Raw genomic sequence first — 17,628 nt, 5'->3', positions numbered from 1 at the left:
TGTTGGAAATGACTTCTCCTATCCCACTTGATAAATCCAAGTTGATACTTGAATAGCAGAGACAAGACATTATTGCCAAGTCCTGCCCACACCATACATTTGTGAACAAATGTTCTGTCACCAAGTTTTGGGGTAGTTTGTTATCCAGCAATAGACATTGGACCGCTCCCTAATCACAAACTGATTTTCTCAAGTTGAAAGCCTGAACATACCAACCCCACTGCCTCACAGCTACATGGATCACATCTACCATTAGTATGGTTCAAAAAGGCCATGGACATCAGAAACAGACAAACAAACAAATACACACAGCCAGGCACCTGAAAACTCTTCACTGCTTCTTTATTAGGATGCACCCACAGTACAGAACCTCTCACACACCTGTGAAAGGGGAAGGTTACATTTCCCTTTGGGAGCACCTTCATTTTTGTTTCTGTTACCACTTTGAAGAAAGTAAATCATTTTCAAAGAAAGACATTTTAAAACTCCAAATGTTTTAAGACTCGGCTTGCATTTTGTTGTGTTTGAAAAGGAAGTAGCATATTTTAGCCAGCGCTGGAAGATTGCTTTGTGGCATTTTAACTTTAATGTGGATCAGAAGTCTTCACTGTCTGGTTGAACCAGTCTATAATTTTCATATGCAACTTTTCATATCAAAAATGTTTCATTTTTACCTCTACCCACAAACAGATGCTGTTTAAAAAAAACACACACACAACTAAATTTAAAACCAATCATGAACCACAGCATTTCTAACAGGGAAAATGAACTTTTGCTGCCCTCTCCTGCTAAAACAATGAAATACTAAAATACCAAAAGATTTATGAAGCTAAAGCGAAATCCTCAAACCAAAAGCAATGGACATGTCATTCTCATTATACCTCAGTCAAAAATCAGACAACAACCAGAAAATGTATTGGTAATATTTATATTTGAAAGTTCCCCATTGATACATGAGGTCTGGATTACAACTTATATACAATAAGTGATTTCCAAAAAAGTAAAGAAAGAGAAGGGAAGGAAGGAAGGAAAGAAAGGAGGGAGGGAGGGAGGGAGGGAGGGAGGGAAGGAAGGAGGGAGGAAAGAAAAGGAAACCTATATTCATAGACATCATAATATGGGATGTTTATTTCCAAGAGAGATACTACTGCTGCTATCGTGCACAAGAAGCAGCAAAAATTAACACTAGATTAAAATTTGCTCAACTTTCTCTCAAGATGCACAATCCTTTTAGAGTTTCAAAATTAAATACTGAGAAATATAAAATGCATTGCCAATATAGCTACTACAAAAATCCTTTGTGGCTCATTCCTTAACTCCACTCAGAGAAGCAGCTGAGCCAGAATATAAAAATAAAAATATTGATGTGCAAATAAAATATCACTGATCATGTCTGGTGCCACCTTTTTGCTACAGGTGACTGTCACTTTGTTGTAACATTGGTAATAGCATCAAAAGAGAGAATCTCTTCATTTCTTGGGCCAGGTCAGTGCATCCAATTAAAGGGAAGAAAAAACAAAACAGAAGAAACAAAACAAAACAAAACAAAACAAAACAAAACAAAAACCTCTGAACATTTGAAAATGCCAATAACATCCATACATCTTCCCTTTCCCACCCCCCGATCCCCACAAAAAAATAAAAAAGCTTTTAAAGCTCTAAATATACTTTTTTTTTTTTCTTTCCATAGTGTGATTGAGCCTAGGGCTATACATTTAAGTATAGCAGGTGCAATTATAAGCAATTCCTAGCTCTGCACCCTGGACTGTCCCACGCATAGAAGGAGGTACAAAATAAATTAAACCCTTCCATTTAGGCAAGCAAGCCCAAGATGAAGGAGCATAACCCTGCTTGTGAGTATCCAGAGGCATTGAGGGTATTATCTATGTCTTACTTTTTTTATTTTTTATTTTATAAAAAACAGATGTCAGGGAGAGCAAAATATAATAAAATTTAAAAGGACGAAAACACTGAAGGAAAACAACTAGAGACACCTGCACAACGAGAAAAGGAATGCATGCTTGATTCAAAGTATGAGATGGGTCAATTCACTCACATGGTTGTTCTAGGCCCACAGCCTAAGGCCTCAGCATCCTTCTAAACCACAGGGTTCTGTTTTTGTTTTTTGTTTTTTGTTTTTTCTTCCAAAGACACTCTTAATCCTACCCCTGAAACCAATATGGTAGGGATAAGGTTGGAGTGATCATCACTCACTAACTACAATATTTGCTATTTAAAAAATATATTTATATATAGTTCTGGAAATTAGGAAGCAAACAAAATATAACACAAAGATGCATTTGTCACAATTAACTCAAGTTGCAGCAACAGCAGAAATGTGGGAAAGGACAAAGAGAGGGCTGCTGCAAATGCAGCAAGTACGTCCTTAAATATGTCACATAGTGCAACAGTCAGATTACCTCAGTTACTGTGCATCACTGGACACAACGTGACAAATGCCACATTGTCACTTTCAGTTAAAAAAGAAAAGACAGTGTTTCTTCTCAGAAGTTGCCCTATGAATTTTAGACATATATCTATAATAACTTTAAATATGTCTAAAATTTGGCTTTATTCTTCTCAGTTTGGAATGATCAACATATGAAATTGACATCAAGGATATCGGTGTAGCTCTCACCTTAACTCTGAGGACAGGGTAAGGTGCAAAAAAGGATCCTGGTCTTTCTCATCTCAAATGACTGCATTTCATTCTAATGGGCAGAGATATTTCATAAACCTGTGATTGTAATGTCCTCAATCTAAAAAGATGAATTAATGGCAAACAAAAGTTTATATTATCAAAATTAAATGTAAAGCAGAGTTAAAACTAACAGGCTAAAATCAAAGGGCTAAAGGAGATGATTCGTTACAAATTTATTTTTATCTTTAGCATTTGAACTTGCACCTTTGCTCCAGTACTTTTAAAGTAAGTTGTTTTCATCTTTGGCAGCCTCTGCCAGCTTTACATTGAATTCCCATTAACGTTCCTTAAAAAAAAAAAAAAAAAAAAATCTATTAATTCCATTAAACCATGTTGTGTTTGGTATTGCATATGACTCCTTTACTGCTGTTTCTTTTTCAGAATTAACAATGCCAAATTTTGTTTTTGTTTTACAAAGTTATTGAGATGACAATATCCATAATCAGCTGACTTTTACGCACAAACTGTGACCTGATAATCCTGAAACGCTTAGTAGGGGAGAAAGGTCAGTGGCTTCTTTTTTTCCTTTTTTCTTGTAAAGAATAAAACTGCATATTCTACCTTATATTTTAAATGGAAGGAAGAAAATATACAAGCCCATATTGATACCATATTTCTATTAAGAGCAACAACAGTTCATATGTTCCTGTTTGCTACTATCACAATTCAACACATGAACGCAGAATCAGCTCTATACCACGAATACTGCTGGAAGGGATTGTTTAGGATTATCAACTCACTGCTGCCAAGTCCATAACAAGCAAAAGCATCCTGGAAATAAATCCCAAAACACATATCTTTCAGTACATAATAATGCAACTGCTTTAGGTAAGTACATAATGTACACAAGTTTTATCAGCATTTTAACTCCCCAAGATGTAAGCTTCCTCTTTTAAATACAAAGCAGAGAGCCAATAAGATAGATCTATAATACAGCCTTAGATTTTGTTTTTTGTTTTTCTTAAACAATTTGGTCACAATGCACCTTTGATATAAAAGCATTTTTAAACTTTATTATTAACACTCAGGACATTAGGAATTTCCAGATTTTTTCAGTAGCATTTGTAGAACCACTTTTGGTAACAAATACAGTAGTTAGGAACACGCATTCAATTCAGAATGCATAATAATGTTTATCCTGAATCCTTTCTGGCTAAAAACAGGGCTGGCGCTGTGATGGGCTATAGAATGAGAATCTACAAAAAACACTGTAATATGTTTCTTTTTTTCCCAGAGGCTTCATCCTCTTTTGCTGGAATACTTTATAAATACATATTAAAAAGTAAGGCAACAACTCCAAACAGTCCAAGCTGTTTGCTCGACTCTATTCCCAATTAGATTCGCAATCCTGGTGATCAATTTCATGGTTGTACTGTTTAGTGTTTGTCTTTCTTATTTCAAAATGGTCCAAAAGGATGTCTTCTGACATTTCTAAAACATCTCTGGTTTGTGTGTTCAATGACGTACATAACTAATACTGGTCAGGTACTGAACCCTATGATGTCCCAGTGCCTGTTTTCAAAGGATTCAAGACATTGATTAGGAGTCACCATAAACTGATGCGTGAATCCAAAATTCCCTTCCCTACTATGTTTATCACCTGCTCTCTTTTACTCCTAATTTTAAAACTAAAGGAGTACCAGGACTACCTGCTTACTGGAAAGATGTTCACTCCAGTGAACAAAACTTTTATCAGGGACCTTTATAATTCATGGCCCCATTCCACGTGGACATTCAACTCATGAAGATGTGCAAAAGGAAAAGATGTCAAATTACAGTCAAGTTACCCAGAGGAGGATGTTATACAAACTTATAAGGAAATGACAGTCTTTTTTTCCCCCTTCCTTTACTATAAATACACTTAACAGCTTAGCAGAAAGACAAGCTAAATTTAAGATTGTTCACATTTGAAAATTGTTTCATACTCTCTGCTAATGATAAATAAGGAACTCCCAATAATGGAATTTTAATATACAAATTTCATTGACAGATCTTTGAAGACTGCTTTTTTTTTTCTTTTAAAAGAGGGTTAGAACAATGATTATGTTTGCCAAGTTCTGAGAAGTCCATCTACTGTCCAAACTTTGGACTGAAGTCCTTATTTTTTTTTCCTTTACTTAGAGACAGGTATATACAGTGCTGTTGTAATAATGAAACAAATGTGAAATCTACTGTAAAGTTGCACAATACAGAAAACTGCTGTTCCATCTTCTACTACATAAATGTGTGACTCCACAGGTTAGTAAGGTTGTTGTCATTATTTCTGTTAAGTTGGAATTATCCCATCACGTCTAAGACCTCTCTTTAACTCCAGATCCTCCAGTTTTTTCCACAATTCTTCACGCTCCTTTTCTTTCTTTTTCTCACTGGGGAAAAAATAGAATACAAGGTAAACAACTGAGAAAGTTTAAAGAGATTATCCAACAATAACTGCCCCTTTGACATACTTTTCCCCAGACTTTTTAAAAGGTCTCTGAAAAGTTTGGCATTTTTGGTTTTTCTCTCTCTCGCTTTTTATTTTTTCTTGACACTTATATAGACATAAACTAGAGTAGGAGATGACAAGAATATTTTAATATTTTACATTAATATTCCTTTATACTTAGCTTAATAAAGAAAATTAACTTCAAAATTACCAAGAAAGAAAAATGATGATCATTTTTATGTATCTGTTATCCTAAAACCAATGGTACATTATTCATTTTTACTTTGGGTCTAGTTCAAATCTGATTTTCTTTTTGTCTCCAAATAGTTTCTCAGAAGGGTTGATAGAGATGACACTGATACAAAGAATGTAGTAGGTCAAGAAAATATACTTCCTCTTTATTATTACTCATTTTTCTTACATTATGTATATGTAAACTCTTCAGCAGAATCTTGTTCTTACAAGTATTAAACCACAAAATCCACATTACTAACTTATTTTATACCTATATATATGGACAAATTAAACATTCTTCTGTGATTTCAGTTTTAATTCTGGACAGAACTTTGTTGATATTATTGGGTATTAAATCTGTAACGTTCCAAGCCTTCAAATTTGGCTCAATATCAATTTGACTAATGACTTCCAGAATTTTCAGATTTCACTGTTTGGTAAAATTTACCAAAAAACTAGATGTTCAAAATAGGGTAGGGACTCCCCTGGTGGAGCAGTGGTTAAGAATCCGCCTGCCAGTGCAGGGGACACAGGTTCGAGCCCTGGTCCGGGAAGATCCCACATGCCGTGGAGCAACTAAGCCCGAGCGCCACAACTACTGAGCCTGCGCTCTAGAGCCTGCGAGCCACAACTGCTGAAGCCCATGTGCCTAGAGACCGTGCTCTGCAACAAGAGAAGTCACCACAATGAGAAGCCTGCACACCTCAACGAAGAGTAGCTCCCACTCACCGCAACTAGAGAAAGCTGTGCGCAGCAACGAAGACCCAACACAGCCAAAAATAAACAGATAGATAGATAGACAGATAGACAGATAGATAGATAGATAGATAGATAGAGTAAACAAATTTTATTTTGCCAAGGACATTTTTAGATTACCATATTTTTATAAAATAAAGAACGTTAACTTTAACATCAATGAAGTAGTAAGTACACAAATCAGGAACACATGGCTATACTATACATTAAATAATTTCATATTTATTAAAAATAATTCACTACACTGTCCCTAGTTTCTTCATGTTGTGATGAACCAGTAAACAGCAGACCCAGATAACATCTGTGAATCCATAAGTTCAGATAAATCCTGAAAACAGGGGCTCTGCCACCCCAGGCATGGCAGATTATGGTCCTTAAGCAACTTCACTTGGCAAGAATTTAACTCCACTTAGTAAGAATTTCGTACTTCACTACAGTACAATACGTACTCAGGGAAGGAAATCCACATAGGTTAAGTGAAATGTGTATATAATTCCATTGCCTCATATTTTTTATTGTCACCAATTTTTTGAAAGTTATATTGATATCTACAGCAACAGAAATTAATCTTCATCCCCCTGCCAAAATGTCTCTAGAAATATCTAAGGAATTTTATAACCTCATTCCACTAGGGTATTGAGGGAACATTTAATTATATAATATGGTAATTAATATTATCATTTTATAATTATTATTTCGGTCATTTAAGCCTTGTTTACTACAACTAGTTCCAACCAGCTCAAATACAATCTGCACAATATGAATTTCAGTGAGTGTAATAGTTTTTCAAACAATTACCTATTTGGTAATTTTGATCCTGAAAATTTTTATTTATAGGGTAACAAGGGCAAGATTAGATAATTCTCCAACCATTATGGATACTAGATTCTTAACTGTAAAGCAAGCTGTTTGGTAAATTATCACTTTCGGTTTCTCAGTACAGTCTGGGGATAATATTAGGTCTAAATAAATGTTATCACAGAACACTGATTTAAAAGTAAATTCTACAGATCCTGCTGAGTTTCAATGCATATTGATCTTCCTATTTGGAGGAGGAAGAAGATGGTAAGCAAGGGCTTAGAGACCTTATCCAACTAAAAAACAGCTTAAACATATGTTAGGTTCTTACTGCCCTAATCTGCAGTTTAAATTAAGTGCTGACATGATTAAAACACTCATCTTGTTACTGAAGCATTTCACGAGTCTTTGATCAAGAGTTGCATGGCATCATCGCAGACTATCCTGTGGGGCTTTTCTTCCAGATGAACTTCTTGCTGAGTTATCATACATCTTTTACACTGACAACTTTATCTTCAAAAATCCTAAATATTTCTGAGATAGCTTCTGTCACCCCCATACTTTCCCACTTTTCTCTCTCCCTGTAGGTGGCAATTTAAAACTCCACCAAGTTGTCATACTAGAGATAATGTCAAACTCTCTTCCAATTTCAATTTCACAGAGCACTAATGTTGGCATATGTATCAATATCTATGAGTGTTACTTACTACACCCACCTGTTTTCAGATTTGTAATACTTAAAAAATTTTGATCTGAACTGAAACAGTTAGTTACTTCTTGCCTTCCGGAAGTGAAATCCTCCTTTCATTTCTTGTCTAACAATACCAAATAAATCTCTTTAGTCTCTTTTTCTCTTCCCACGTCCATGGAAAAACCAGTATTTCCAACTATTCAGTACAACTTTCTATTGCTCACTTGACAAAATATTACCCTGGCTTTAAAAAAACCCTTCTGTTATTAAGAAAGTCCACTCACTATAAGTCGCTTTAATTTACCAGATTATCAGAATCAGCTTCATAGTGTCTATTCCTGGTCCCCTTGGTTCATTCTTATCTTTTTCAAGAGTTTGGCCTATTTAGTTTAAATGATAAATGATCAGAAAACAGTTCTGAAATTCAACAGAAATGAATGAATTTAATTCAATCGATTTGAATATTTTAGAAATAAGGTCTTTAATAGTCTTAATGGAATTCTACAGATTTAATCCTTATTCAACTAGGATAATAAAAATGGGTTTTTACTTACCATAAAAGAAAGGATATTATGTACAATGCACTCCTTAATTGTATGTCACAGTATAAAAACGTGTCCTGTATCCCCTTTACTTAAATAACATTTTTTTAAAGATTTTAATTTAAGTTTGGAACATGGAGGGTTACTATAAATTTAATGATTTGCAGCAACTATAAATACTGTATAGTAAATTAAAAGTTCTTTAGGTATGGTACAACATATCCAATAACTGGTATTTATTTCAATGTGGCATAAAAAATCTCAGTCTCTTCTCTCTACCGTTAAACACTCGCCATAGTCCATAATTAAGTCACTTTTCTATACTGCATCCTGGTAATTAAAGCAAAAAAATCGGCTTCCCTGGTGGCGCAGTGGTTGAGAGTCCGCCTGCCGATGCAGGGGACACGGGTTCGTGCCCCGGTCCGGGAAGATCCCACATGTCGCGGAGCGGCTGGGCCCGTGAGCCATGGCCGCTGAGCCTGCGCGTCCGGAGCCTGTGCTCCGCAACGGGAGAGGCCACAACAGTGAGAGGCCCGCATACCAGAAAAAAAAAAAAAAAATCACTGTGAAGGTCCTTTGTCCCTGCCACCAAACCTTTCCTTTCATTGTTCTTTTCATCTAAAATCCAAGTAACACATTAAAAATTGGGCAAAGATGCAAGGGAACCACAGATAGTTTTGCTCAGGAGGTTCCGCCAGGTCTTGAGTATGAAAACTCTGGGATCCTTGAAGGTCCGTGGTTTTATGATATACACAAAGCTGACATTTTCTTCTGGATGAGAAAAGCCAACCCAGAGGCTCAACTACTAACAAGCTCTCCAGACTTTCCTCAATCTCTCCAAGTATATCAAGCCAGGGTCTGAATATCTGTGTGCCCCCAAAATTCATATGCTGAAATCCTAACCCACAGAGGTGACGGTATTAGTAGGTGGGGCTTTGGGGAAGTGATTAGGTCATGAGGGTGGAGCCCTCATGGATGGGATTAGTGCTCTTATAAAAGAGACCCCACAGAGATCCCTTGTCCCTTCCACCATGTGAAGACATAGTGAGACCAGATATGAACCAGAAAGAGGTCCCTCATCCAACCATGCTGGTGCCACGCTCTTGGACGTCTAGACTCCTCAACTGTGAGCAATACATTTTTGTTCTTTATAAGCTACCCATAAAATACCCATGTGGTCTTTTGTCATAGCAGCCCAAACAGACTAAGACAACATCTTTTGGAAAGTGAACAAGAAATATCAAAATTGAAGAATCATGTAAATGAACTCAACAAAGGCCTACTAAACCAGAGCATTTACGATAAAGAGTTCAACTGGTTTCTGCTCTCCTTTGATCTTAAACATTTCAAGATCTGTATAATACACTCTACCTCCTTGTTCTTTTCACTGCTCTCTAAATCATAAGGAATTTGTTGGGTTTTAGTATAGAAAGTAAGTTCCGGGCCAAAGAGCTAAACAAAAACGGTGCCTCATCTCTCCTGCTGCTGGAGTGAAGTACAAATCAGTTCAGAAATCTAGTTCAGAATGGGAGTGACTCCAGATGGCAAACTACCTGATGGTCCCCTTAAGTGGACCTGAAATACCAGTTATGTGCCAGGCTCTTAACCCTGAGGCAGAAGAGAAACATTATGGAAGGGAAGAAGGAAAGCAGCCTTTTTCAAAATGACACTTTGTTACCCAGTGGCAGACTAATAAAGTCACAGCTAATGATCATGTGAAAATGAATATGGAAATAAATAAAATGTGCTGCTTAGGATTTCAGGTACAATTAGGCAACTTCAGCAAAGAGCAAAAAAAGAACTCAATGGTATTATGCACGGCTGACAAAAAAGCTTTAAAAAGTTACCGCTGACGATCTGACTTGTATGTGGCTGTCAGCTCATCAAACATGGTGCTGTTCATTTCCATAAACGCCTTCAACACGTTGTACACTAATGCCACGATAGCCCTGGAAGCACAGAGAGAAGGGAACGTATTGGTTAGTCCTACATAATGGGATGCTGAATGAAGAGAGCGGATGTACAGCCTTTATCTGAATGAGCTCCTCACACTGCAGTCTCTCTCCCTTTTTAGTTGGAACAACTAGAAATGACCTACAATTCACTTCCACATCAAGAGAGCTACATTCTTTAGGTAAGATATCTTTCTGAGGGGTTGGCAGGATTAGAAAAACAAAATCTAATTTTGCCCTCTTAACTATGGGTACCCAGAATAGACTTGCCTGTGGGCACTTGTTAATTTAATTTAATAAAAAGGCAAGTATAAAAATAAAGCAACTTCACCCTAAGAATGAGCACCTGTGGTAGGACCAACCTTCAAGACCTGAATTTACATAGAATTTTATTTTTAAAGTGATAATATACATAATTCATCAAAATCAAAGGCTGTTCCCATGGTAACAAATTTTATATATCTATAATTCATATTCAAAGATGATACCAAGCCTCTGTAAGCAGGGCAGTTTAATACGAGTTACGTCTCTAGTTGGGAGTTGCATCAGTCCATCCACTCCTTAGTCCCCTTGCTGACCCAATACACAGGCTGGTAAGGTAACTGGCAAGCTGGTGATGGCTGCTACTAGCTGTGGAATACTAAACAGCTAAAGAGCCAAGCGGCTGCCTATGCTTATCAAGGGGAAGAATAAGCTCTTGGCAATGTGAGGACTCGGCCGTGACGGGCTTGGTATATTCAGACTCGAGTCTAAATAACACTGCCCTTTGCAAAACTACACGACATTACTTCCCTTTAGTGTGTTTCGAATACCACTGAAAAAGGCATTGGTAAAAGTTAGGCCATATAATAAACCCTGGGTTTGATGTTTCTAAAACATTTATAAGAAAATGGACTTGCTGTGTTGCTTCTGCCCTGTGTCCATTAAAAGGGAAACTTATGGGGAACGACCTTCTCAAATAGGATGGGCAGTGATGGAGAAGAGCCAAATACAAGCTACTGAGCAGTTACAGACACTTGCTAGAACCACTCTCTAGGTTCTCAAGAGGCTATCTACATAATGAGATTTGTTTGCTAGCTCTTTATTCTTGTAAGTTTTAGTCATAAAAATTGACAAATGTGAAAAGTAAGAAATATGGTATTTTATAGTTGTATGTAAAACTTTTAGACAAACATACTACAAATATACTAAATTATCTCTAATTTTTAATGCCACATTAAATTTTCTTTCTATTCCACAGAGAAATATGTAAAGCTCTTCAAATACAGAATGCTTTAACTTTCATAAGACTAGAGGATAAACTCCTCTTTGAACATTTTAAAATGTTTTTCCCCCTAGAGAACCCATATAGTGACTGAACTGGTTTTTAAGAAATGGATCTTGTTAAAATGCAAATCAGTTCAGAGCACTTCCCTTCTTACAACTCTTTAGTGTTTCCTTATCATCCAGTGGGTGAAGACTCACGTGGGCACCACTCCACTTTCTAACCCTACCTTCCAGCAACCTCCCCAAATGACCTTGTGCTTCAGCCCTCCCAAATTCACAGGTCTCAGAACACGACAGGTGCTTCTTACCTTTTTGTGCCTTTTTGATGTGACGGGTAGACCCACTATCTGAATGGACTTCTCCATCCCATCCACCTGCCAAATTCTTTTAAGATTCAGTTTGAGCATCATCACCCTAGCAATATCCACAAACTTCTCCTCTTGATCCAGAGCATCCCCAAAATACCTCAGCTACCTTCACAGACAGGTCAAGAAGCCCTCAAGTAAACAGATATCTGAACATAACAGCACTTAAAACACTGTTTTATAAAATATCTGTTTATTTGTGGGTCTCCCCAACCAGTCAGTGAATTTCTAAAATGTAGGGATTTTATCTTTTCACATATCTATCTTCAGCATCAAGCACAACATCTGACGCAGAGCATACATGCAAGACATTTTATTAAGCAAAAGAGAAGGAGGGAGGAAGAGAGGCCAAAGGAGTGGGGAGAGAGAGAAGGAGGGAAGGAGGGATGGAGGGAGGGGGGAGGGAAGAAGGAAGGAAGCAAGGAAGGAAGGAAGGGGAGGAGGGAGGGATGGAGGGGGAAAACTGTGGAAACCTACGGATTCCAATGTTCTTTTGAAATCCTATAAAGACTGGAAAACATGATGGGAAGGATGACATTAGAGTTTTCTTCTATCAAACTCATGATGTATTCATTATTCCAATAATAGAGTGCCCTTTCTGCCACCTTTGAGAAAAGAAAAATAAAATGTTAAGAGAGAAAGATAAAACAAAATTATAATCTCTTCAAACAAAAGTATTTTAAGATGATCTTAATATCATTCAATCAAGTATAAAATTAAATGTTGATCACACTTTACATTTTTGTGGGTTTAAAATCTTTCAGAAAGTTCTGAAGTGGTTCATCAATTTGGGGATGAAAAAGAAGTTTTCCTACTTATTTATATTCTCCTTTAACAATGCCCATTTAATCTGATTCCACATTTTCCCTACACAGCTCGCAAGCTCCAGACACCCTCACCCTACTTCTATGTGCTACACTGTTTTCCCCATCACTTTAATCCCCTTCTTGGCTCACCTCTTTCATCCCGCACACTGTAGATCAACCACAAGGTGCAGCGCGTGGCTGGCCTTCAGTCAGTAGCTGCTGAAGAAAAGCCAGCTGCCCATCCCTGCAGAGCAGGCGCATTTGCTAAGCACCTCCTATGGCCAGGCACTGTGCCCACGCTGCAGGCAGAATGTGTCATCCTTACCACCATCCAAGGAGTGGCAATCACTGTACAGAAGAGGGCACTGAGGTTCAGAGAGATTGGGAACCTGGCCACAGTCACACTGCTAGTCAATGATAAACTGGGATGTGAGTCTAGTGCCCAGACTCTTTCCGGAGTTCATTTCTGGTCCCTGCCTTTGAACTGGGTAAGCCAGGAGGAAGTCACTCAGTTTAGGACTCAGGGATACTGGCTGTACATACATTCGCTTGCTATCTCAGACCCCTTTTTTCGGACTGCCACATTTATCAACTGACTCTCTGAATTCAGAGGAAGCCCTCAAAAAAAAATCTAAAAAGTAATCTAAAATAACAATAATAATTTCAATAAACCAAAGTCTCAAAAAAAAAAAATCTAAAAACCTCTAAAAAGAGTAGTTATATGGGGAAAGGGAAAAAAGAGCAGCTTCTTTTATTCATACAGATTAAGAAATGATCTTTTAATTAAATAAATTTAAATTTAACTTAAATGTAATCATTTAATTTAATAAAATGGTACAACCTGTGCCCACCAATAGACTCTGGGAAATTAGAACCTTTCCATTTACATTATTCAATTTGGTTCACAAAAAATTCCTGGGTCTCATAAGGCACTAGACACTCAAGAGTACAAAGAAAATAATTCACTATTATTGAATGTTTACTATATGCCAGGCACTGTGGTAAGTGTTTCACTTACATATTTTCTCATTTAATCCTCACAACCAACACACAGAGTAGGTACCATTATTTCTATTTTGCAAATGAGGAAACTGAGGCTCAGAGGAGATAAGCCATAGCCTCAAGGTCACATGGCTAGCAAGTGACAGACTCCTAAGTCCCTGCTTAACCTCTTCACTCTATCATCCCTATGGAGCTCGTGTGCTGGCAGGGAAAGGGGGTTCCACGATCCCCAATCCAACATGAACTGTGATAGATGCTGTATCAGATCTAGAAATAAAGAGCCAGAGGAAAGAGCAGAAAGAACAATCCAGATGACTCGGGGGAGAGGAAGAGGGGCAGAAATGTACCATAGGCCATAGCATCTAAGCTGGGCTTTGAAGGATGAAGGAAAGAAGCCAAAGGAATTACAGGAAAGGGGGGCAGAGGCACCAACATGGACAATGTGTCTAGAAACATGAGGCATACATGTGGCTGAGGCAGGTAGAGCACAAGGCAAGGAAAGGGCAGGGTGAAGAGGAGGAATAGGCATGAGGCTGTTCTGAAAACAACCCATAGGAGAAATTTTTAAAGAGACCACAAGAGGATGCTAGTAAAGGCAGAGAGACCTAGGCTTTTCCTATATCCAACTATGAGTCTGATATTTACCTGCTACTTAATGCTAATAAGTATCCTAAGCTCTATGTATCTATTCACCAATATGTAAAATCACTTACAGAAAGAAAGTCAGTATCCAGCAAAGCCCTTTAAAGAGGAAAGGCACTGCTTATGCAAAGTGAAAACTAGCATGTCTGACAGCAGGACAGAACCACTACTTTCCTGGGACCCACTGTCTTCCTGCACACACACAGTGCAGTGTCTCTAGCTCAGAGCCTTCTAACCCCAATGCCTCACCTGGGCAAGTAGTGAGCGGCATCTGACTACACAGGGTGACACTCGATAAATGTTTGTTGGATGAACCAATGAACACTCAATTAATGAACAAAGAACTTCTTTACTCTCCTTCTTTCTTTTGTTCTCAGTTTTACTTCTGTCAAGGAATTTAAATTTCTTTTCCTTCTGCTATGGACTGAATTGTGTTCCCGCTCCCCTACCTCCATCTCCGTCTCCCCCTCCTGCAGGAAATCCAAATGCTGAAGCCCTAACCCCTAGTATGAGCGCATTTGGAGATAGGAGTTGATTAAGGTTAAATGAGGTCATATGGGTGGGGCCCTAATACGATAGGCTTGGTGGCCTTATACGGAGAGGAAGAGAGAGATTTCCTTTTCTTTCCTCAAGCATGCAGGAGGGAAAGGCCATGTGAGGACACAGTGAGATGTGCAAGCCAGAAAGAGCCCTCAGAGAAGCATACCACACTGGCACTCGGATCTCAGACTTCCAGTCTACAGAACTATGAGAAATCAATTCCTGTTGTTTAAGCCACACAGTGTGGGGTGTTTTGTTATGGAAGCCTGCTGCAGTCTAAATGTTTGTGTCCCCCCAAAACTCCTATGTTGAGATCCTAACCTCCAAAGACGATGGGATTGGTACCTTTTAAAAGAGGCTCCCAAGAGCTCCCTAGCCCCTTCCACCATGTGAGGATACAGCAAGAAGTCTGCGACCCAGAAGAGAGCCCTCACCCAACGCTGCTGCCACTCTGATCTCAGACTGCCAGCCTCCAGGACTGTGAGAAAAAAGTTCTGTTGTTTATAAGCCACCAGAGTCTGTGGTATTTTGTTAGAGTAGCCCTAAGACACAGCCCTAGCTAATTATGACAGTCTGTCTCCTCTCTAAGCTTCTGAGCTTCATTTAAGGCTTCCTGGTGGTACTCATTTGAGAAGAGAGTCCCACTCTTTGCCCTCCATTACCACAAACACATGATAAAAACTGAAAAATAAGGTAAACAATCCAGATATTTGAGCACCACAGGCCATGTGTAATATGTAAAACATGTACATAGTGTCCCACATTTTAAAAAAAATCTAGACGTGTCATATCATCTGAAGGTAATGGTTCATGTAATGGTTTCTACTCTTTTTTTGTTTTTTTGGCTTTGTGGTACAATCGCAAAGTTGTCATAAGATCACTGACTTGACATACTAAGATGTCTTTAGGTCAAAAATTAAAACAACAACTACAGCCAGTGTCTCTAACTATGCAGGATAATGACAGCTCAGAGAAAAGTCCACCATCAAGTCCCCCATGTTAGCAATGGGGTTCTGTGCTGCCAAATACAATCTGAACAGTCTCTTCAAATCAACAGGCAGTATATAAAGAGTCAGTTCTCTAGGTCTGTGACTTGGACCTTTGGTGAGACAGCCAAAGTATAAAACCTAATGTGTTTCACCCAAGATCACCTTCTTCTCTCCAGTGTGGGTCCCACAGCACTGCTAAAATGTCCCCAGTCGAGAAAAGGGTTGCCCAGGCTCACCCTCCCTGTGTTCTCCCAGAGCGGCCACAAGGAGGCAGAGTGGTGCCACAGGAAGGGCACGGGCTTTCACCAGAAGCGACGCCTATGTGACTCCCCACTCCCTATTAAGTGGGGAATTTGAGCAAATCATTCTCTGAGCCTCATTTTTCTCATCTAGAAAGTGGGGGGAAAGCCTCAGAGGATAATTTGAAGTTTAGGAGTAACGTATGTAAAACATCTAGCACAGTATAGAATATCAGCATTCCCTTTTTCTTTTAAGCTTTATTCAGCATTCTCTCTTACACACTATAGGAGCCCTACCAGTCCACCTCTTATTCAGCCCTTTTACTTGAGACATGTTATTTTACCACTTTGAGGGTCAGTGTTTACATCTGTAAAAATCATAATGCCCTCCTTGCAGAGTGGTCATGAGAATTCAAGTTACTGGACAGAAAGCACCATCACAGCGGCTGTCATGTAGCAAGTGTTCAAGATGAAGGTGGTGATTACCAAAAGTATTGTTATCGTGTGAAAAATCAGCCAATAAAAACAACAGGTAGGGCTTCCCTGGTGGCGCAGTGGTTGAGAGTCCGCCTGTCGATGCAGGGGACATGGGTTCGTGCCCCGGTCCGGGAAGGTCCCACATGCCGTGGAGCGGCTGGGCCAGTGAGCCATGGCCGCTGAGCCTGCGCGTCCGGAGCCTATGCTCCGCCACGGGAGAGGCCACAACAGTGAGAGGCCCGTGTACCGCAAAAATAAATAAATAAATAAAACAAAAAAACCCCACAACAGTTAGGGTCCATTACATTTGTTAGTGTCCATTACATTTCTTTCAATACCAATGAAACTTGACCAAAATAATACATGTTTTATAAGCCACTCTGGCTCACGCCCTCTTATTACTAACCTGAAAATGGGGGCTAGAGACACACTTGGCAATTTGTTTAAACAAAGGTTCTTGGATTTTAACAAACTGTGAAGGTTCAATCACATCCAATATTTCTTCCAGCTCCCCAAGGAACATAACCTGGAAGTACAGGCAAAACACAAAGTGTGAGGTGCTTGATTAAAAAATCCATATGGACAGAGAGGACTAATGAGGGTTTTGCACAGTTTTAATATAATGAAAATTTATACATAAAACCAAACATGAACAAAACAAATCAGGGTTTAACTTATGTTAGATGTTCATTTCACAAGGAATTCACCAGAGAGTACTTGTTAAGAACAAATTCCCTACGGCATTGAAAATGTGATTCTATTTACTTTGGAAAAAATACTCCATGTGCTACATCTATTATACAGAATGAGGGGTACTTACACACTGCAGCAGGGCCCTGGGAAACGGGACTATCCCTTTGGGGCTCTCCTCCCCTCCTCCATATTTTTAAAACAGTGGGCAAGTGGCCCTCCGGCACGATGGACAAAGCTCACAGCGGCAGCACACGCAGATATTTGCCAAACATTTACAGCCCCTGCTATGTGCTAGGCGCTCCTCTAAGAGACACCAGTTTGCAGAACACACAGAGTCAGAGAGACAGACGAGGAGGTTCAGCCACACACACACGCCACTTTAAACCCCTCAGCACACACGGACCCAATCTCCACACTTACACACATATACATATGAACACACTCACTCGCTACAGAGCACAATGAATCTTGTGACCTCAGTACCATCTGCCTCCAAAACCACAGCTTTTA

General features: G+C 38.8%; 1 protein-coding gene across 4 annotated transcripts in view; it reads right to left on the bottom strand.

Moving 5' to 3' along the window:
* Positions 1 to 325: 325 nt before the first annotated feature.
* The window catches only part of PPP2R5E (protein phosphatase 2 regulatory subunit B'epsilon), a 151,907-nt gene continuing 134,604 nt past the window's right edge, over positions 326 to 17,628 (bottom strand). For 3 of the 4 annotated variants that reach the window (XM_067733879.1, XM_067733862.1, XM_067733852.1), the window contains 4 exons: positions 16,832 to 16,951; positions 12,208 to 12,335; positions 9,995 to 10,096; positions 326 to 5,067 (listed from right to left, as the gene is read on the bottom strand). In XM_067733879.1, coding sequence (XP_067589980.1) covers positions 4,968 to 5,067; positions 9,995 to 10,096; positions 12,208 to 12,335; positions 16,832 to 16,951 — 450 coding nt within the window. In that variant the 3' untranslated portion in view covers positions 326 to 4,967. The remainder of the gene's footprint in view (positions 5,068 to 9,994; positions 10,097 to 12,207; positions 12,336 to 16,831; positions 16,952 to 17,628) is intronic. The other variant, XM_067733873.1, reaches the window with a different exon arrangement.

Source organism: Pseudorca crassidens, chromosome 1 (assembly GCF_039906515.1).
Source record: "Pseudorca crassidens isolate mPseCra1 chromosome 1, mPseCra1.hap1, whole genome shotgun sequence".
Classification (NCBI taxonomy): domain Eukaryota; kingdom Metazoa; phylum Chordata; class Mammalia; order Artiodactyla; family Delphinidae; genus Pseudorca; species Pseudorca crassidens.
Note: the sequence above shows the minus strand (reverse complement) of the source record. Positions and strands in the feature narration are given on the sequence as shown.